General features: G+C 43.4%; 1 protein-coding gene across 1 annotated transcript in view; it reads right to left on the reverse strand.

Moving 5' to 3' along the window:
• The window catches only part of lrpprc (leucine-rich pentatricopeptide repeat containing), a gene marked incomplete at its 5' end in the record, with an annotated part of 53,611 nt that overhangs the window by 13,328 nt on the left and 18,000 nt on the right, over positions 1-22,283 (reverse strand). Inside the window, 14 exon segments of the mRNA XM_080037205.1 lie at positions 54-180; positions 496-619; positions 2,658-2,800; positions 3,360-3,450; positions 3,541-3,609; positions 7,732-7,838; positions 10,737-10,861; positions 15,789-15,996; positions 19,846-19,931; positions 20,235-20,365; positions 20,480-20,593; positions 20,867-20,938; positions 21,137-21,214; positions 21,920-22,026. Coding sequence (XP_079893331.1) covers positions 54-180; positions 496-619; positions 2,658-2,800; positions 3,360-3,450; positions 3,541-3,609; positions 7,732-7,838; positions 10,737-10,861; positions 15,789-15,996; positions 19,846-19,931; positions 20,235-20,365; positions 20,480-20,593; positions 20,867-20,938; positions 21,137-21,214; positions 21,920-22,026 — 1,582 coding nt within the window.

Consider the following 22,283-nt stretch of genomic DNA (forward strand, 5'->3'; position numbering starts at 1 on the left):
GATGGGTAAACCATACTTTTTGTTTTTTCAGAATGACCGATTAGGGCACTTACATGTCTTTGACCGCCATGGCGTCCTCCATGGATCCCTCGGCCAACAGGGCACGGATGAGGTGGTCAAAGGGGGCAGGGCCTAACGCCACACCCTTCTTCTCAGCATCCTTCAGTATCCCATAGGCCTCTGTAGAAATAGAGCAAGAGATGGAGGGAGAAAAAAAGCAAATATGAGTCAAAGGCCGGACAGGATGAAGGGAATCAGAAGTAGGGATAATCTTCATATTATTGGATTAAGAGAGTAATCTGTTTTCACAAATACAGCTAAAGGAGTGAAACATAACGTTAATATCTCAATTTCAACTCCCTCAAAATGATGAAAACATATTGGTACTTGCAGTAGTTAAAACCAAACAGTCAATGAATATTTTGCAGTCTGTTTGAAGCTCCATCGAGCAGAATCTTTTTAAATACAAACACTGAATAATTTTCAGATGCTTACCTTTGGCTTTGCCCTTCTTACACAGGGTCATCAGACGGATCTGGTAGTCAGTTCCACTGTCAGCTGGGGTAGGGGTGGCTGCTGACTTGACCTGCTTTGTGGTGGCAGCTTGTTCGTACCAGGTCTGGAAAGAAAAGAAAAAAAATAGAAAACGGTGATAAAACTGCATCTGACGTTTCCATCAAAATGCTGCTAAAACCAGCATTCAAGCCAGTATACATGTTTAACTGTGCGCCAGGCAATAAGCTGGTATGTGTATGTGTGTGTATGACAGTGCAATAATGCTGGGCCGACAGGGCAGGGTCCCCTAATGCTTGGCCACCCGTGTAGCAGCCAGGGGAGGGGGTTAAGCTGTATTGGCTGGGGGCAAATTAGGTTTGGCACCCCAGGGGCAAAAAGAAAAAAGAGTGAGTGTGTGTGTGTGTGCGTTAAAGAGGGTGAGGGTGTGTGTGTGTGTGTGTGTGTGTGTGTGATGTGCGCTTTAGAGAGGGTTTGTGTGTGTGCGTGCGTGCGTTAAGAGAGGGTTTGTGTGTGCCGGAGCTGAAGTGTCAACTCAAGAGCCCCAGGGGTCACCGAGTTCATCGCTCCAGGCAAATGCAATCACTTCCTGTCTCATCACGCTGCGGGCTACTGGAGCACGCTCAGGCGCAAAGCAAAGCGGAGGAAAAATGCAGCGGAGAGGAATGTAGCAACAAAACAAAAAAAAGCTATTGAACAAAATATAATTCTACAAAAAACATCCTATATCTTTATTTTATTTCATTATTTTCATACATATTCAAATTCTGTCCACTTTAATTTGTCAAACCGTCGAGGCCACCACAGGCGAGTATGTGACAAAGAATCCAGCGGCAGACATATGGTGGCATTTAGCTGCTGCTGGCTAAATTAGTCTGGCATTAGAGATTTACAGACGGATCAAGCTGTAATTCCTTTCACCAGCCAGCCGCTCTGATTGACCACACTTCAGATCAGAGCCTCAATCCTGTTTCCTCTTCATGTAATGAACAGAGGCTTAATGTGGTGGAGGAGAGGGGGGGGGGGGGGGGGCGGGCGCTGGAAGGTGGATAAGAGTCTACAGAGGTTTTTGGGGTTAGTCGCTATCATCAGAGTGTGGGGTCAGCTGGCTCTTTGGTTAATCTAAGCAGTATAAAATAATTAGGAATGAGACCGTTGTATTATAAATGATGGGAGTTCGGCTTCTCTTTATATTTGGCAATACTCATCTATGCAGCTTCAATGAAGCTTAATGGCATATTATCAACAAAGGGCAATACACAGTACTCGATCTGCATTAAGAATGTACAGCATATTGTGAGTTCCTTGGTACAGCATATGATCAGGCTATCATTACTGTCAGAGTAAGAGGGTGCTACTTTTTTAGTTTTACTTCAGTTCCTAGTTGAGGTTTTTAATTATTTTATGGCTTTGTGTTTTTCTTTCTTGTGTATAGTTCTTATTAGTGTGTTTTGACATTAATGTGTGGTTTGGCTGCTTTAACAATGCAATTTGCCATTAGGATTTAAAAAAATACTCCATTTGGATTATAAGAAAACTATATCAAAATATGAATATAAACATAGAGCTGCAATTTACAAGTATGTTTATCACCATTGAAAACGTTAATCTATAAAATACTGTAAAAATAATCTGAAAAAGGACGATAACTTCCCAGAGCACAATGGGATGTACAACTACCCTGTTGTGCAATGAAAGCTGCAAAACAAAAAAAGTAAGTTAATTTACTATGACATAAAATAAAGGAAAAATGTAAATCCTCATATTTGAGAAGCTAAAAATTGAGAATATTGACCAATCTCTGCCTGCTAAATGATTTAAAATATAAATAAAAGTATAAAAATAATAATATCCAAGTTGTCTACTGATCATTTCAATGTGAAAAACCAAAAGGCCCATCCAACCAAGTCCATTCAAGATTTAAAGAAATAAATGTTGGTTGTGTGTTATGTATGACCTTAGGCACTTTTAGAGACATCAAGAGCTCTGGGGAATCTCCAGGCTTCATCTGCTCTCTCCCCCCCCCCCCCCCCCCCCCACAGGAAGCTCCAGGTAATTATTATTCTGAATAGCAGATCAGTCTAATGAGCATTACTAGGATGTATATAATATTATAAAGTGTTTTTTTTTTTTTTTTTTCATACCTCAGGCACCTCAAAGGGCACCTCCTGGCCATTATTCTTTAGGATGTCTGCGAGCAAACGCAGGGTCCTCTCCCTGGGAATGGCATTCTCCTCCTGCATCTTTGTCCAAATGCCTTCTGCCTTCTGCCAGTTGTTTGACTCCTCTAGAAAAAAACAACAACAAAAAAAACTATGAGAATTGGAAAAATGTGTGTTCTATTGTAATTTCTTTATTGAAGACTAGACACAAACCCATGTGGATGTATGGTCGGCTAGATTGGTTGAAACTCACCGCTGAGGTTACATCAGAAAGTCATTTTTTTTTACAAAGCGCTGCATGCTGAGAGAGGGCAATCAAAGCACTAATCTGAACAATTGACTGACCCTCCTCAACTATGATGTAATTTAAGAAATACAAAAAACTAGTGGTGTGTGTGTGTGTCTGTCTGTGTAGGGCGAAGTGTGGGTAATGGGTTGACAATCAGCTTTAACACTCCAATCACAACTGTTATCTGCTCTGCTCTCCACTTCAGCAATCACACCATATCTTCGGCTCTTACTTCTGAATGATCCCAGTCGCCGGCGCACGCACGCACGCACGCACGCACGCACGCACGCACACACACACACACACACACGAGGTCATGACAGCAGAGGAGAATTGGTGTAAATAAAATAAATATACAGAGAAAACAGTCAAACAAAATGAAGAGAGAGGCTTACTGCAGAGACGGAGGAGGTAACTGTACATCTCATCTCTGTCGCACTCAAACAGCTTGGCTGTCACGTCCACCATCTGCTCCAAGGTCTCCAACTATACACACAGACACAACAACATGGAATTTTTGTATTTTGCGCCAGCCTTTGTGGCCCTTGATTAGTTCAGCCTGTGTGGTTGGGTTACCTGGTTGTTGGTAATGCATTTCTCCGCATACCACTGAAGGCGTCCAGGCCGCGCCCTCAGCCCGGGAGTCTACAAAAAAAATATATATATATATATAAGAATTTTTTGAAGAAAGAAAAACCCATACTCAGATTTTATGGATGGATGGCAAGCCAATTCTTTACATGCAGGTACAAAGTTACTAACTCCAAAATGTGTAGTAGGAAGAAAACAAGACAAAAGGTGAAGAATAAGCATCTTGTATCTTTGTAGGTTCGACTTGAGTGGGTCACTTAATTTCAGGTAGTATAATATTCTGATACACTTTATTGTGCACGACCGAGTACTGTAACTGTAATCATTTTTCAGTTTTTTTACTGTGGAATTATTTATCATTATATTATTATATGTGGAAGTCATGTGGGTGTGGTGGATTTTTCGCCCCGGCAAATGTTTTATTTTAGCTATACCACCGTTTACCCGATCTCAGCAATTAACTTGTGGTAATGACCAGACCACGTAATGAGGAATAGAGATTAAGGCAAAATGCCCCAAGTTGTAATAAACCAGAATGGTCCTTTAAATCCTGCATGGATTATTGTCAGACATTAATCCCAGAACAAGCAGGAAATCAATCTGAATGAATTAAAGATCAATGAAATACAAGTGAAATATACAAACTTTAAAGCATAATGCATTATCAATAGGGCAAATGCCTATAGTTCTATACAAACCCATCCAGCTTAAAGCACTTGCAATATTTCCATTTAGTTGATGCACAGCGCGTATAGCCTCATAAACTGTATAAGAATCAATACATGTGTCTGCTGAAGGAGCTGCTTGTCCTTTTAATTGAGTGCAGGAGCTTTACATTAATATTGCACCGATATAATCATGTATTTAAGTGCAACTAAAGATTTAATTTCATTATCAATTCATCTGTTGATCATGTTTTTTTATGTTAGAATATTACATGTCGTGAAAATGCCCATCACAAATTCTCAGATCCCAAGACGGCCAGAAATGCTCACTAAGTAGATGATGTGTGGAAGTGACAAATGAATCAAACGAGGGGGACTTCAGGCTTTAAAAAAGGGTTCAACTATTAAGTCCCAAACCCCCTATATAGTCTTCCATTTTTGGCAGATTTGTTACACTTTAAAGACAGTGATATGCAGATAGATAGAGCGTGTGGGCTTGTCAAATGGGGTTGACATAGATTGAACTTCAGGCTCGTGTAGCTAAGATTGAGCCTGATATGTGGAGTGACTAGATGATTAATATCAGGGAATAATAACAGCGGTCGGGATTTCATCTGTCTCTTGAGGGCTTTGATACAATCGGAATAAGACTGGGATTGAGAAAGGGAGGGAAGGGAGGGGGGGGAGAGAGAGAGTAGCGATCTGCCAGGAAGTTAATCTGAACGGGGATCAACAGTACTCAATCTCCGCTGGCCTCTTTGATGGGAGCCCATCATACAGTGAGAGGGAGGGATGAAGCCTGTCTTTTCTCCGACCACCGTCATCCTTTCCCTCTTTCAATCCCCACTTCCCTCAATCCCTCCCTCCAAATCTCTCCGTGCTCCTACTCAGCCTTTTCCTCCTGCTTTCTCCATCCGTCAGGCAGGCAAAGGCATTATGTTCTTACCTAACCAGCCAAAAGGGACAAATTAAAATGTGTTTCTCAGTCTCTCTCTCTCTGTCTGTCTAATCTTCTTAGAGACTAAGGCCCAGTGCAAGCTCTCCATCTTTTTTTGCCTCTGATTCCCTTTACTTGGTAAAGTCTTGCGGCTCAAAACAGCCTTCACACATCTACTCGCCGACACGCACACACACAAATGTGTTTGGGATTTTGAATCCGTCAGGACAAATCTCCCTAATCTGGACAGAAAACAAAATCCTCAGAAATAAGGCAGCACATAATTTACACACGAACAGGAGGATATAAAGAATACAAAGTGGACGTTCCAAAAAAAAACAGCAGAGATACTTGTACTTTCACAAAGAGATAATGGAAAAAATGTCATCAGGTCATATTATTAGGACAATCCTCTGACCCGGAAAACACTAACCCACAGCTGAGTGTGTGTGTGTGTGTGTGTGTGTGTGTGTGTGTGTGTGTGTGTGTGTGTGGATCTGTCTCTTAAAGGGTTGTGTGTGGCCTTTAAATGCTAAAACATCTTTACAGGTTTCTCTTTTACCCCTATGGACATATCCACAAAAAGAGAAAGACAGATCTAACCTTAGTCTCACCTCCACTTAACAAACCCTCTCCATCTCAATTCCTAATGTTCTAATTCCACTAATCACCTGGCCACTTATTACACACACACACACACACACACACACACACACACACAAAAACACATAATGGATCACCACTCTTTAGCAATACTACCTAACCTTGACTATAACACACATGCTACATGCTGCAATAATAGGCCTCGGGCTCCTGACAATCCTCTACCTAACCTTGACCATTTAGCACAAAATTGGCCACCTTTCTCTATCATTACATTTAATTAGCTGTGATTAATCAGCTGCCAATTATACCAAACACAGCCTAAAGAGAGACACCACTCTGGACTGCCACTTGACGTTCTCAGAGGGGAAAAAAAGGTATTTGTTGGGTTTGAGTGAGTGTGTGTGTGTGTGTGTGTGTGTGTGTGTGTGTGTGTGTGTATGCATATTTAAGTGAAAGATATGATTCTATTGTATTTTACATCCTCAGACAGTACATCCATTATCACGCAGGTGTAATAAGTGACAGTTCAGAAGTGAACTTTGTTTCAGAGACTTTGCTCTAAATGTCTATGCAGGTCAAGTGGGAAGCAGCTTTTGAAATATATCATCTTAGTGAGATGTAAGTGATGTGTGTGTGTGTGTGTGTGTGTGTGTGTGTGTGTGTGCGTATATATATATATAATATCGTGTGTGTGTGTGTGTGGGGGGGGGGGGGGGGGGGGAGTCAAAGTTATAATTGAGGAATTTGAGAGTGAAAATAAGCCAGTTGTTGCTGTGAGCCCCCACGAAAATACAATATTGGATGTTTTCATGAAAACTCTAAAGCTGTTTCTGTTCACAACAGTAGATGCTTCTCCATTCACATTGTATCATCATTTTGAAATATCCGAAGGTTAAACTTCCCCTCGCTGGGTTCATGAAAAACCAGATGAAACTCTAACCTACTACAACTCACATTTACATCAAGGACATCATGTACAACTGTAGTCCGCTTACAAAGCATCCCCAATCTTACACATCACTGGCATGTAGCCGGCTCTTTGTTATAAGCAGGATAACAGCTATACAATCTCTAGCTGAAGGGGAATGCGAAGCGACAATAACAACATGTCGATAGCATTTAAGAGGGTTTGGAAATCCTTAAGAGGGAACAATCCCTCTTTTTTAGTGCACACCAGAACAGGGAGAGTGCAGCTAGAGCCAGGGAGTTAAGGTATTGGTTTCCTGACTTTTGTTCTCATCTCGATCAAAAGAACATAATGCTTTGGTTTCTCTCCTCCTCATGTCAAGGCTCATCCCTCCATTCATTCATTTAATACATCAATATCCGTCCTGCTATCCGTCCGTTTTATCCATGTGAAAATTGCTTGATTCTCATCTGCCCAGCTTTGCATCTCTCTCTTTTTTCTCTCTCACACTAATCTACGGGGGTTTATAGCAAGGACTTAAGATGACAAAGAAATAAATATTCATAAAATATTCAGGTCAGACGAGCTGAAACAACAAAAGGGAGTTTGGCAATTACACATCCCTGCGTGTGTGTTTCTCTGTGGATCGTGACATGCAAAGTTTCATCCAGATTCTTTATTTAACAATTTTTTCCATGAGATCTGATGCAGCAGATTGCAGTCAAAATAATAACCATACATGCTTCAAATAAAAAGAAAAAAACCCTCGGTTGCATTAAGCAGAAAAAATGTCTTATTTTATCTCACAAGTAATAATGCTAAATGTGTCCATTCAAAGAAAATCAAATACAAATACCACCATGATATAGGAATTGGAATAATTATGAAACCAGGCCCTTAATATACATATTATTTATGCTGTAGATGATTTGTTTGGTTCATATACATTATCCATCATCCTTTTATTTGTAAAATGTCTCAAAATCATCTGAATAGCTTTGAAATCAATAATAAATTCAATTAATCAAGTTATAATAGTGTGTTCATGTGTGTGTGTTCACCTCAATGATTTTACGAGCCTCACGGTAGCGGCCTGTCTGCATGAATGCAAAGAACAGGTCATACAGCATGGTCATCTCTCCTCGCTCCTGACTCACAGTATCCATAGCTGAAGAGAGACAGACAGACAGACAGACAGACAGACAGACAGACAGACAGACAGACAGACAGACAGACAGACAGACAGACAGACAGACAGAAAGAAAGACAGAGCAGAGAAAGGTCATGAATAAAGATTTAAAAATTGGCACAACAAACTTGATTTTTTCCTCCTGACTCCATCATTTGGCACACTATCCCAGGCATAGGGCAGTCATATCAAGTCCGCTTTCAAACAAATGCACATGAGTCTGGAATGAAAGCCTAAGCTCTCACGGTAAACTTGCTAAAGTGCTCTGCTCAGCATTACGTACTATCTCTGTCCAGCAGCTTCAGGACAGGTACCCCACCAACACACACACACACACACACACACACACACACACACACACACACACACACACACACACACACACACACACACACACACACACACACACACACACACACACACACACACACACACACACACACACACACACACACACACACACACACACACACACACACACACACACACACACACACACACACACACACATCCAAATATTCAGCGAAGCAGGGAAAGAATAATCCATCTCCCTTTACTTGCTGTCATCCTCTGTCAACATAAAGGAACAGTGTGATTTTTGCTTTTTCAACTTGTAATAATTTCAATAACTAAAATAAACTAATTCATGGTTTAGATGTAATGTAAATAAGTTAAACTATTCCACGACATGCAAGATGACCTTCTTCTTGTTTGAAAGTAGACCAGCGGTTGCTATGGTTGACAGAGCCTCACAAAAGCCCTACATGTTATTTTTCTGATGATGCTTGAACTCAAACCAAGGTCAGACATGGTGAGTCAAGAGATCTTTTGATGATGAGGGCTGTCATGCTTTCAGTAGGTTGTGGACCATTGAAAGCCAGTCCGAGGCAAAAGTCTGCCAGTTTGATGGCTCCAATACGTTTATGCTTTTATTGTATGGGTTGTGAATTAAGGTCATACACACCCCATCAGCAATGAATCCATAGTTGCCATCCACGGTGCAAAATGTACTCGTAATGCCGCCAGGTCGAGTGTGACTCAAGGGGTTTTATGTCATAAGTCATCCCTCTTTACTGCGTTATGTTGAGCACTCGGAGACCAAGACTCATTTGTTATTCACTGTTTAGTTGGCACTGGTTTACATGCTGGACTCAGTTGTAAAAGTCATTGTAGTATTTTTAGGGGTGCAGCGACTGACTTTGAGGGTCTGTCACCTTTCTGGAGGGGTGGGGGGGGGAAGGGTGGATGAGAATATGGGTGAAAGGTGAAGAAGGAAGTGGAGAGGTGCTCCACCACCGCACGGTTTCAACCTTTATGCGCTCCAGGGCCACTTGCCCTCTCGGCTACACTGAACTTGACCTTTTTAACCACAGCAGCTGTTGACTCACCGGGAGACTTTTCAAAACGTTAGCGGCCCAACGTGCTTCACTGCGACCCCTGGTCTCAACCTTTCCTTTACTCTGTAGTCCTCTTTACACGCTCTTGGAATGGTTGGCGCTCGTAAAGAGCACGCGTGATGCAGAAAACACTAAACGGGCACTTGTAATATAAGCCCCCCTCACCCCATCCCCCCACCCCCCATCAGACACAAGCCAACCAGGGTAAATAAAAAGTTTGATCAAGCTGAGCTAAATTGAAAAAGAAAATTTCAACGTAGCAGTGAAAGTGTTGGGGCTATTCTGAACTCTTAACGAGGCCACTTTGACATAAAATAAACGAAGAGTTGTACATTTAAAGGTAGGGGAGAACGGGGTAAGTAGGCACACTTTTTACTCAAGTGAGAATTGCTCATCACCAAAACATCTGTCAATAGCCATTCCTACATTAAATTGAAGCTTAAGGTGTTGGCTAGAAATGTGTGTCTCTCTTTTTTTCCAACTTATTGTAATGAAAAAGTAATTTACCATCAAAGACACTCTGACACATTGTGACAACCAACCCCATCAAGGGGTCGGTTGTCACACACTATGGGGTTGTTTGTCACAATGTTATCTTAATGGGAAAAATCTTAAAAAGAAGGCAAGGAGGCAGAACCAAATTTGAATGTTTAATTGCATTGTCAAGTTGACAAATAGGCCTACATAACGTTCTGTAGCCTTGGCAGCTGGTCTAGTTTGGGATGCACTGGGTTGTTTTGATTTTGTTGCCCTTTTTTCTTTTGCTTGCTAGCTGCCTTTTCCTGCTCTATTCTTTCCTTCTCTGGGGTGTCAGTGAGGATACAGCTTGACAATTTATTTCGTTATTGGGTTCCTTTTCTGGCTGCAGCCTTGAGATAACATGTGACAACCAACCCCCCCAAAAAATTTGACGACCAACCCCAACTTGAATTTCTTGCTAGCATCAAGGCCAACAACCATCTGACAACTAATTAGCTTGCTAACCACAATCTAAACTATAGTTTACCCTTCACACTTTCTGAGTGTAACAAGTGTTTTGTTATAAACCCATTGTGTAAAAGCCTAGAAGAAAAATACTGAGAAGCAAAATATTTTGAATTTGACATGAAAAACACAAAACATCCTCTCACCTGAAATGCAGCTGTCTTCCTCCAAGGAAGTCTATGTATGTGACCTCTGATCCCAATTCTGGACCTTTTTTATATCAACATTTCAGAGCTAGCGCGCTCTGGTGGCGAGATATAACGAATGTGACATCCAACCCATGTGACAAATTACCCCGTTCTCCCCTACCCAATTTAAGATGACATTGAATTGAGAAAGTGAGTAAATCTACAGTACACATTTGAGAAGCTGCAACCAGCAACAGCTTGAGCTTTGTTTTCAATTTGTCAATGCATATTCTGATATACTAGTTGTTTTTGTAACAAAATTGGTGGGATGAGGGGGAAAAAAATGGCGGGGTAGACAAATGTGTCACCTTTCTGCAGCAATTCGGTGTCTCCTTTCTCCACCAGACCAACAATGATGTCATGGATGCGGGGCAGGTGGCTGTAGCGCTTCTGACACTCCAGGGCTGCTTCCAAAGCTCCAGACAGGTCCTTACTGGAGGCACACAGACACAGACACAGACACACACACACACACACACACACACACACACACACACACACACACACACACACACGAGAGAGAGAGCAGAGATTGAGTTAGGTGTCAGGTCTGTCCAATCAAGTCATGTACAGGATTGTGTTGGTGGAGAATAGAGAGTGTGTGACTCGGTGTTAACCTGTGACCACCCTATTGCAGCTCTATGACCCGCTGCAACAATACAGACTCTCTGAATTCATGACAGCTGGCGATGAGGCCTTTTGGCCCCAATACATCATTCTCACACAATCAGGCACACTTTCACACACACCTGTCTGCCAGTTGGGCTAATGTACTCTCTTGGACAGGCTTTTAGAAGGTGGAAGCAAACGCAAAAATACAAAAGGTCTGGACTGATCTTTTACCCTCTTTGCTCGGCTCCTCTCGCCGACTTTCAAACTTTCTCTCTCGCTCCCTCTGGTCTTTTGTCCTACTGTGACCCCCTTTAACCTCAACCTCATTTCCTCAATCTCTCATCTCCATTTCCTCCTGATCCTCTCTCTCCTCCTCTGACTCCTGACTTGCTTTTCTTTCTCTTCCCCCCGTCTCCCTTTTGATTTCACTCACCCCCCCCCCATCTGAGCAATTTAGCAGAAATATGGCAACAACATTACAGACCCACCCCCCCATCACCAGCACACAAGCTCGCTCCCTTGCTCTCATGTCATCCTTTTCTTGCTCCATCTCTCCTCCTATTATTCCCAACTGGATAAAATAAAAAACGCATGGAGGGAGGATGAGCTCGCCTGATGGAGTGATAGAGAGAGAAGTAGAGAGAGGCAGAGATAGTGAAAAAAAAGGAAAGGTACGAGAACGGGGGAGGGAGAGAGAGACCACTTCAATCCCCCCCTCTATTGTGACAGCATTGCCATCAATCTGTTGATTGGGTAATTACCATGTCAATCACACAGAGGTCAAAGCAGATAGGGGCAACCCACGGGGGAGGTATAGGGGGCAGAGTAAAGTGAGTTGGATGGACGGACAGAGAGAGATTGAGAGCAAACAGGTATCATTTCTGAAGTGTTTTCTCCTCTAATCTATTAGACGAGTGGATGAGAGGAAATATGCCCGCAAAGCAAACCAACAACCCGGAAAAAATAAACATGCAACGGTACGACCTTGAGTTTGGAGTTTGTGAGGGGCGGATTGGGGGAAGGAGAGAGCGAGTGATGGAGGGAGGGAGAGGGAGGGGATGAACTGGAGTGATTAGGGTTGGAAGGTAAAGAGGTTTCCGCTAATTGAAATGAAGAGAGACAACATTATTCAGCAAGCGCCAGTCAAGAGGGCTGTTCAACTGGCACAGCCGACTGATTTGAACGACACAGAAGAGGGACAGAAGAGATTTTTTTGAAAATGAGAAAAAGAGTGTGGAGATGGGATGAGGCCCAGCCAGGGCAGAGGAGGAGGGGATGTCATGGTGTACACAATTTATTCTAAAATGAGATGAGGACCAAAGAGACTCAAACCAAGTCATAAAAAGTTGGTGGATGTTTCAAAAGTCCCTTCTACACATTTGTTTGATGCCGGGTATCTGTCCACACCATGTTCATTCCTCCATCGAGCTCCTCCCAAACTACTTATAATCCCCCATATTCCTAATGAGACATCTTAAAAAAAAAGGGGGTCTGGCGTCGCAATTACACCCCCTCTCCCTTCCTCTGCTCTCCCCTTCTCTCCGCCCACCAAAAAAAAAAAAGAGCTAAGGATGTCTAAAGATGGATAATTTCCCTTAGGTACAATTTAACTGTCACTTTGCGTCGCCATTTACTGCGGCGACGTACAGCCCTGTTAATGTCCTCAACTTTGCACGTCAGCCACTTTCCAGCCAATTAAGCCTAGAAAAAAGGAAGAAAGAGAGAAAAAAAACAAGTGCTTTGCAGTAAGAAATCTGAAGGTTTGGACAAGGAAGCTCATTTTGCCTCATCTCACTACCAACCTCCCAGCACGCACTCTTTCTCTCCATCTTTTGTTCTGAGGAGATGGGCAGGCCTGTTATCAAGCCACTGTCCTTGTGTGTGTGTGTGTGTGTGTGTGGAGGGGGGGGAGGGGCGGGGGGAGGGGGTGACGCGCGGTGTCAGTATCTCAAAACGTAAATGCGACTGTGATCATGTCCCCCAGTAGCCATGTGTGGATGAATGACACCTAACTAATGTTCACGCCAGTGATGACATAGGCGAATTATCCCATGATGCAGTTCCAACTTCCAAGCTGCATTCAGAGATTACTTTAGCAACGTTTATAACAGCTTATAATATTGATTTGGCAAATATGCTAGTTAATGGTTGCCTAGAGTATTTACACATCTGGCAGACACCTGGAAAACCAAAAAAAAAAATGTTAAAAGGCTAAAAGTCTACTCCTTTAGTGCTAAAGCGGCACAACTACAGATTCAAGTGATTATTATACGTGGGTTCGTCTCCATGATCAAGACACCTTTTACAAGACACAAGGTCATGGTTTATATATTGATTATTGTAGCATTATTATAACAAGTTACATCGTCAGTGCTTACATTGAGCTGGAGTCTTTCAACATCTATCACCATCTATTACCTGCTTTAATTTATATACAAAGAATTCCCATCTTTCCTTTCACCTCCTTTTTTTACCTTTTACAAGACAGTTGAAAAATAGTGGAAGTGAATGAGGTATTTTTACCCCAAGCTACTCATCTCCTCCCCCCCTTACGCCTCATCATACATGTCCTGCCAGCTCTTAAATTTAACTTTTTTTTTTTTTACTCATTAGCATTTTGTGTCGCTAATCACTTCAATAAGTATGTGGCAAAAGCTGAGCGAGCTGCCAGCTAGCGTCGTAGCAGGATAGTACACACACACACACACACACATGCAGTGAGCGGACGGGCGTGAAGGCTAAAGGGGCGGCGCGTATGATGGGCTGTCAAGGGCTAATCTGCCAGAGAAGTGTTCATTAAGTCATTAGCGCTGACGCAGCGGTGAGACGGTAGTGATGCCTGCATTGTCCTCTCTCTCTTTTTTTTTATCACTTCCCCTCCTTCCGAATGTCTGTCCGTCCACTGACTGACGGAATGAAGAGGAGATGAAAGGAGGAAGATAAAAGAAAGATAGAGAAAGGAGAGGAGAGAAAAGCGTGGAGATGGATTCGACTGGAGCGCAAAAGTCAAGTGATTTGGTACTCAAACCTGCCCTGAGGCTTGGCTGAACCACTATTATGTTAAATATGCTTTACATTTTCCGACAATCTCAAATTTTTTGCTAAATGAAGTATCCACTGCTGATTAGCTAGTGTCCTGGTCGTGCTCAATTCTGACGGACTTAAGGAAAGCTAAAATGATTAAGCTGTTGTTTATTCTTCCATTTAGGGATGTGCCAAACTAAAAGTTGTCAATGAGAGGGAAAGGGAGAAGAACATCCAGAAATATGTTGCCGCCGTTTATAGTAACACTCCAAACAACAATCTAATCTAGTGGTCAAGTGGAGCACTCCATCAAACAACTACCTTTAAATGTGTTGACGATTTTCAAGCCTTGAAAACCAGCCTGCTCAAAGCAAAAACATGTGAAAATAACACGAGACGGAGTAGCTTCACTTGTGTGTTCATTAGAGTGCTCACGCTGCAGTATCAATTGGAGGAAATACAACTGGCACTTGATTTGTGAACAGGAGCTGCGGTAAAGCTGGTGTGGGAGTGTAATGTGTGTGTGTGTGTGTGTGTGTTTGTGTTTTGGCTGCTGTTGATGACCCAGGAGTAAATTAGCCCGCTAATCTCACAGAGGCAGTGATTAACAAGTGAACCTGGAAACTCTTGTTTGTGCCAGAGAGCAGACTTACAGCAAAACAAACAGCGGCGGGGGAGCACTGTTGTGTGTTGTGTGTGTGTGTGTGTGTGTGTGTGTGTGTGTGTGTGTGTGTGTGTGTGTGTGTGTGTGTGTGTGCATGAGCTTCGTGTGCAAAGGTCTACCTCTACCCCAGCATGTACACTAGAGGTAAACACTGTATGAAAGCATGTGCAGGGCGTGAGAGTGTGTGTGTGTAGTTGCGGGCCCCTAACGGTGCACTGCGTGGCTGTGCTAAATCCAGCAATTAGTGCTCTGTACATAATTAACATGCTAATGAGTTGATCTACTTAAAAGCTGCTCTGACAAATAGAACACACACACACACACACTAGATAGCACAAAGTTGAGGGGTGGGGCAATAGCAATGACCCCACCACCAGTGTTTGGTAACGATCATTTGCATATTTGCATTATGAGAAGAAGCATCGATGGACATCTCTCTCACACACACACACACACACACACACACACACACACACACACACACACACACACACACACACACACACACACACACACACACACACACACACACACACACACACACACACACACACACACACACACACACACACACACACACACACACACACACACACACACACACACACACCTTGGTGTAGAGCAGTGGGTGTTTCAGGAGATCAGGGGTGGGGCTCATGGGAGAGGTTGCAGCTGGCGAATCCTCAAACAAACAAACAAAACCTGGCTCTAACACTGCATACACACATACACATGCATATAAATGAGCAATTTCCACATCCTCTCTCTGACTGAATCGCTGACCCAGAATGTAACCTCAGCTATGATCATAGGGAGGGGATGAGTGACTCATTGAGACACACTTACACACACACACACACACACACACCTGGCAAATGTATTTGGCAGATAACGACACAAATCTGACAACAAAAGTGAGCTGGTTGGCTGCTAAAGTGGAGAGCTTCAGACATGGCAATGAAACGTACCATGACGCAAATTATTGCTTTAACATTGACTCTTTGTCTACGTCTGTGTGTGTTTGTAATTTGTAACAGTTAAAAGAGGTTTTGCTTTTTACTTGTGCAGGTAGACCGTAATGAGAGGGGAGCACAGGTTGGCGCTGGGCTTGGCCAGTCCCAGGGTGAAGATGGTGTCCTGCAGTTTTCGGATGGCGGGGGCTCCTCCATTGTCCAGGAGGGCGGTGAGCATGTGGAAGAGCATGGTCACGTGTGTGTCGTTTACCACCACCTCCTTCTCTTTCATCTCCTTCAGGATGTCCACCGCCTCTGTGATGGACAGACAGACAGACAGACAGAGGGAGAGAAAGACAGAAAATGTTATGGTGTGTAGAATTGTGATGCTTTTGGGTGAGGCGCGGCTTTGACTCTCTCAATTAAAAGATGAAGTGATGGGGAAGAGTGATATGGAGGTAAAGACGAAGAAAGGAAGAATAAGAACAAAAGAGGAGGAGAAAGGGAGATAATGCAGGGAGAGAGACAAGGGGAGTGAAAGCGAGAGGTGGGCAGAGTTAGGCGGGGAGAAGAGTAGGGTGTGTGTGAATATGATAAAAGGCCCCTTTAGCTAATTCCATGTGGGGAAAACAAACCCATATTATAACAGCATTTTGCACCCAGCAGGGAATGCAAATCCAGCCCCGTATAATGCCAACTCTGCGCTAATTGCTACTTGCGGTTTTCTAAACGAGACTACAATTACCGGACCCCTACAATGGAGGCCGGCTTTTTGCCGTGGCCGTGTAGAAAGCACTTGGGGGGCTAAATTATAGGTATGTGGCAACAAGGGCCCGCCGTGGCCCCAAAGAGACCCCGGTAAGCGGGCTGAGGGGTGGATCGCTTTGGTCAAGTCCAGCCGATAATGGAGGGCTTTTTACCAGGGCCACGCGCCCATCTGGCCAACGCTAGGGGCAAAATGGTGCAAAATGGAGTGTGTGCGTATGTGTGTGTGTGTACATGTGGTGTATCAGGGTAAGGTAATTGAGATGTGTTTACTGTCTATTTAGACAGCTGCTAATGGGCTGACAGTGATACAGCCGCTCTCCACCTCAGACACTAATCTATACAGCATGATCAAGAGGAAGGGAGGAGATGGAGCCATGCAGAGACTCAGAATATATTGGAATAACATCAGCCAGACCATCAAACTGACGGACAATATCGGCACCTAGCTTAACATTCATTTAACAATAAAACCCTTACTCCTTCTACTAGACTTCTAGACAAAAAAGCATAACAGCAAATAAAACTTAAGTGAACAAATGTAGTTTTAATGATACCAACGGCTGGTAATATAACAAAATAAACTCAAACAGCAGTAGCACACACACTCCTACAAGGAGTACACACACACTTCTACAAGGAGCACACACATACACACACACACACACACACACACACGGGCTGAGGGACAGGGCCACTGGTGAGTGCTTTGGCATCCTAATTTCAGTCGGTTTCTCCATCTCTCCACCTCTCTGTGCCAGTTGTTATGGCGATGGGGACCAAAGGCTGTCACAGATTTAATGGGGGGGGGGGGGGGGGTAGAAGAAGCGAGGTTGGAGTAGAGGTGGCTGGCGATGACAATAAAAGTAACTTAAAACACTTTAAACACCTCTAACACTGAAGTACCTGAACATGGTTTGTGGTGAAAAAACTGTCTGATCACAGACGGTGGTATCAACCTAAAACAATTGCCCTATAATGACCTGATCCGTTATCCACTCTGCAATGTTGATCAGTTTAGATGTAACGTACTCTCTCTGCATTTCTCTCTCTTCGTTCCTGCTTCCTTCTATCCATCCACCTCACTCCATCGCTCTCTGACAGACCCGCTAATCACAGAGACCAATGGGTTGGAGTTGATCTGACCAAATGGAGCTACGCTAGGTAACATCCTCTCGGCCAGCATTCAATCCATCCAGACCCCCCTCCTCTCCTCCCTCCATCTCTGCACGTTTAGCCAGTATGCATATCCATCTGCTCAGCCGAGCATCGTGACCAGCAAAGCGAGCCAGACCCCCCCCCACCCACCCCCCCAACAGAAGATGGGAAGGCAGACAGGCCAGGTAAACAAACATCACACAGCCCAATGGTTCATCTAATGTTCCATGACTTGACTAGTGATGTCTCTTTCCCAAAACACACACACAAACACACACCATCAAAGTCAAGTCCAGGACCAGCTGAAGCCAGAGCGAGTTGTGTTTACTAAGTGGGAGGATGGACAAATGGGAGGCAGAGGGGCAAGGGCAGGTCAAAGAGACACTTGGTGATAGAAAAGACAAGAGAAGCACAGGAAGAGGAAGGTAAACACTCCAGTAGCCCACTTTAATAGAACTGGCAGGTTCACTGGCTCAAAGGAGTATGCCCCCAATGTGAACTTATAATATGGTACCTGTATCGGCCACTTTTTTAAAAGTTGGATATACAAGTATGATATTTAATATGTATGAAATTTAAACCCAGGCAAGCTCAAAAAAATATTTCCTTAATTTGATGAGCAAGTCAAAAGGTAAATGACATGCCATGCCATGATTCTGAGGGGAACCTGGAACAATATCTTTATTGTTGAACATTTTGTATAATTTTCCATTGTTGTTGTTGGATAATAAAGGTAATATCGCTTGATAGGAATGTCTATACTTGCACCGTAGAAGGCTAACATAGAAGCAAGTTCAAGATATTCTGTGAAAGTACTGGATATCAGATAAAGGATGTTGCTGTTGGAGATGAAGAGTAAACCACAGAGAGGGGAAATGAATTGGTGAGGAGTAGGTTATTATAAAGAAGTGTAAAAGTTAAAGGACGGTGACATGAGGATAAAGTGAAAATGGGATAAAGTTAGCTGAAAACAAAAGTTGCCTGGCAAGGTCGGATGGGAAGAACCAAGGGCAAAAACAACAAAGCCATTAGGAGAGGGCGAGAATATAATAAAGCCAGATGCCAGGAGACATGATCTTCAGCTGGGCCTGGTGTGTGCTGGGAGTCAGGCGGACCAGCGTCTGGGTGGGGACAGGCTAACATCAAGGTTAGCCATGTGTGCTAATGTGGCTGACAAGCCTCCCCTCCGTATGCACACTCTGGCTAATGGCAAATGCGTTAGCAGCACTGCCTATACACACACACACACAGACGGACACAAACCGACGTGCCCACCAAATGCCTTTTGCTTGAATTCACATGCAAATGTGCGTGTCCCTGTATGTGTGTGTGGTTTGTGTGTATGTGTATGTGTGTGTGTGTGTGTGTGTGTGTGTGTGTGTGTGTGTGTGTGTGTGTGTGTGTGTGTGTGTGTGTGTGTGTGTGTGTGTAATGCTCAAGCACTTTGGCGGACATGATCTGCCATTAGCATCAAGGCGGATTTCAATAATTCTGGAAAAATACACACAGTCCTGTAATTTTCCCCCTCTCTCATTTCTCACTGACTCTGATGTGAGCGAGGGGTGGGGGGTGGATGAGAGAATGACACGCTTGGAGACAGAGCGGGGGAGAGCGGGTCAGGTAGAGAGACACAGACGGGGACAGAGAGTGGGAGAGCGTAGGGGAGGAGAGAGGAGGCGACCACAGACATTTTGCCTGTCACTGTGTGCAAAGGCAGAGCGGCAAAACTGATGGTAATTGGGTCTTCGATGGGCTGAGGGAAACCCACCGTAGCATTCCAAGAATGGCTGGCTAATGTGGTTTGAGGGAGGGAGACGGACAGATTGTGACAGAATTGGCGAAACACACACACATACAAAACACACACATCTGCAGGCCTTCTTAAGTTCAAGCCTGATCTACTTTGATCCAGCTTACTGTCAAGGGGCAAAAGTAGTGAAGGAGTAAGAGCTGGTGGGATTAGTCAATTAATTAATCGCCTGATAATTAATTCTGATAATAGATTTATCAATTGTAAGCCTTCGAGTAAATACACGCTATTGCAAATCTATTGGTTTAGGATAGCTTGGAAAACTAACATGCGGTTTGAAAAAGTTACCGTGGCTCAGCGAAGTTGTGCTTTTCAAGTTTGGACTCTTTTCTTTTTAAACTTTAGACGTTGAATTGATAATCAAAAGGATTGGTGTTGGACTCATGAATACTGAAAATAAAAAATGAGTTGCAGCCACCAGAAGAACTTACCGTCCACTCTTTCATTCTTGGCCAAGGCCTTGACCAGTGCGATGTATTTACTGGTGTCCAGCACTATTGATGGATCCTTACGGCTTCTAAGAGACAGAGAGGGCGAGAGACAGACTGGGTTAATGTGTTCCACTAATGCATTAATCTATTGTACGTTTGGTTCTCCCTGTTGGACTTCAGTCTGACGTGAGTGAGGAGAAGGAAACAAGCGAGGACGAGGTGAGAGTTTCCCGTGTTTGAGCTAAGTCACCGTAGCAGGCTGGACGCTGCATTAATGTCTCCCTTAATACCAATCAAGTTAAACTTTAATGGCCTACTACTGGTCGCAGCCGCTGCCTTGTGTCTGCATACTGTGTGTGTGTGTGTGTGTATATCTCTGCTCCACTCACATTTCTGTCTTCAAGTTGAGCGCCTCCTCCAGATTGTTTTGGCGGCAGCACAGGTTTATTAGGGTGGCGTAACCTCCGATTGCCATCTCCTCCTCGTGTAGCTGCTTCAGCTCAAGGGCGCGCTGTAGGTTCTGATGAGACACCACAACTCTCAGGACTTAAGACACGCACACAAAGCAGGCTAATTCTAAAAGGTAAAGAATTTTTTTTTTTAATTTTTTTTGTTCATCCAAACGAAAACCTACCTCCTCAGCACAGAGAGTCTGGATGAGCTGTTTGAGAACAACGCCCAGCGGTTTGTCCGCCGCTTTCAGCTCGGACAATCTCTTCTCGAGGGCCAACACCTTATCCTCACCGCTCTGACGGAGACAAGGTGGCGTCACGTGACCAAAATACATGTATTGAAATTTGGTAAAAAAAAGTGACAAATATATCCTTGCAAATAGACACACGTAACAAGGAAATTATGAGGCAAATTATAATATAGCAAATTCAACTCAAATGTGCAGTTCAAGTAATAAATATTTGCCCAACAGGTAGGCCTAAAGAGAAGCATTCAAAAATCAATTATGTTGAATCTCACAGTATGTTGAACATTATTGATGCAGTTTATTTCACACTGTCCTACTTACAGCGGAACTGGAAACAGTAGACACGGAGCCATTGGACCCGGCATCTCTACGGTCCACCAAAGCAAACACGTCCTGACAAACACAAAACACACACAAGTCACCAATTGACATGTAACATCTACATCATTCGGGCAACTAAATTAACAGTACAACAAAGACGCCCAAGTGAAGCTTTTCTCGAGTGACTATGAACAATCGGGACAGTTCTATAATAATAACACATCCTGAGTTATGCTGCATTGTGGACATTTGAACAGTCAGGCTCCACACCTCCATGAGCTCGGGGACGTTGTAGGGCTCCAGCAGGTTCCTGATGCCTTTGTAGAAGCTTCCTGAAATGGTTATGTTCTGAAAGGAGAAAGGAGAGGAAGAAAAACTACTCAACATCACGAAAAAGCGGTGATCAGCTCTTCTGCACAGCAGGAGCTCAACCTGTCCAATTAAGTCTGAACAGTAACCGAACATAATGAGCAAGTCCAGGGCAAAGTAACAGAAGGAACTTTATAACATTAAACTGAGTTAAGAATACTTAACTAAGTCATGTTTTAATTTGTTAACTGATGGTCTTGATGACTGGTAAATAAATAAACACAGTAAATACAGCTAGTACTGATTACTGTTAAGAATTCATTAAAATTCACGAGGAATTAAGAGTTTGTCGAGTGATTATTTGGTAGCTGAGGGTTTCTAGGTTTAATCTTAAAATGATTGAAACCGTTTAACTGTCCTCCAAACGGCCAGTTAAGACATCATCTTTGGCTGGGAAAAGTGTAAACGCTTGATTTAATCTTCCACAACATGTCTGGATGGCGAAACAAAAACCTTCACTCTTCAGAAGTGGAGCACAGGGAAGAGGTCATTGGAGTGTATTTGTCAGTGTGTGTGAGTGTGTATGTGAGTGCGCGGATATCGTGAATAATCCGAGTCTGATGACACACTGCAAATCATCTCAGAGTGGAGAGTGTGTAAGCTCCTTTGAAGCAGGATGGTTATGAATTAACTGGATATACTGTGTATATTAGTGTATCTTTATCAGTGTGTGTGTGTGTGTACCTGAGTCTTTAGCTGACTGAAGTATTTCCTAAGCTTGTCTTCCTGTTCCTGCACGTCCTTCTCTGACATGCTGTCAATCAGATTGTACAAGAAGTAGGATGCCACTTCTGGAAGGGATGGAGAGAAACACACATGCATAAACACACACGGTTAGCCGTTATCTTGGGAATACATTTCATTGGCCACTGTGTCAGTCACTGCATCCATAAATACTGTTTTTCTGTAACCTCTGCAGAGTGTGTGTTTGTGGTTTTTTTCTGCTGACAGAAGCTGCTTTTGGGCTGGAGTGTGAGTGAATGTGCAATGGCTGGCAGTGACAGCTTCAGCTCAAACTCTCTCTCTCTCTCACACACACACACAGGAA

This window comes from Ammodytes marinus (assembly GCF_949987685.1).
Source record: "Ammodytes marinus genome assembly, chromosome: 11".
NCBI lineage: Eukaryota > Metazoa > Chordata > Actinopteri > Uranoscopiformes > Ammodytidae > Ammodytes > Ammodytes marinus.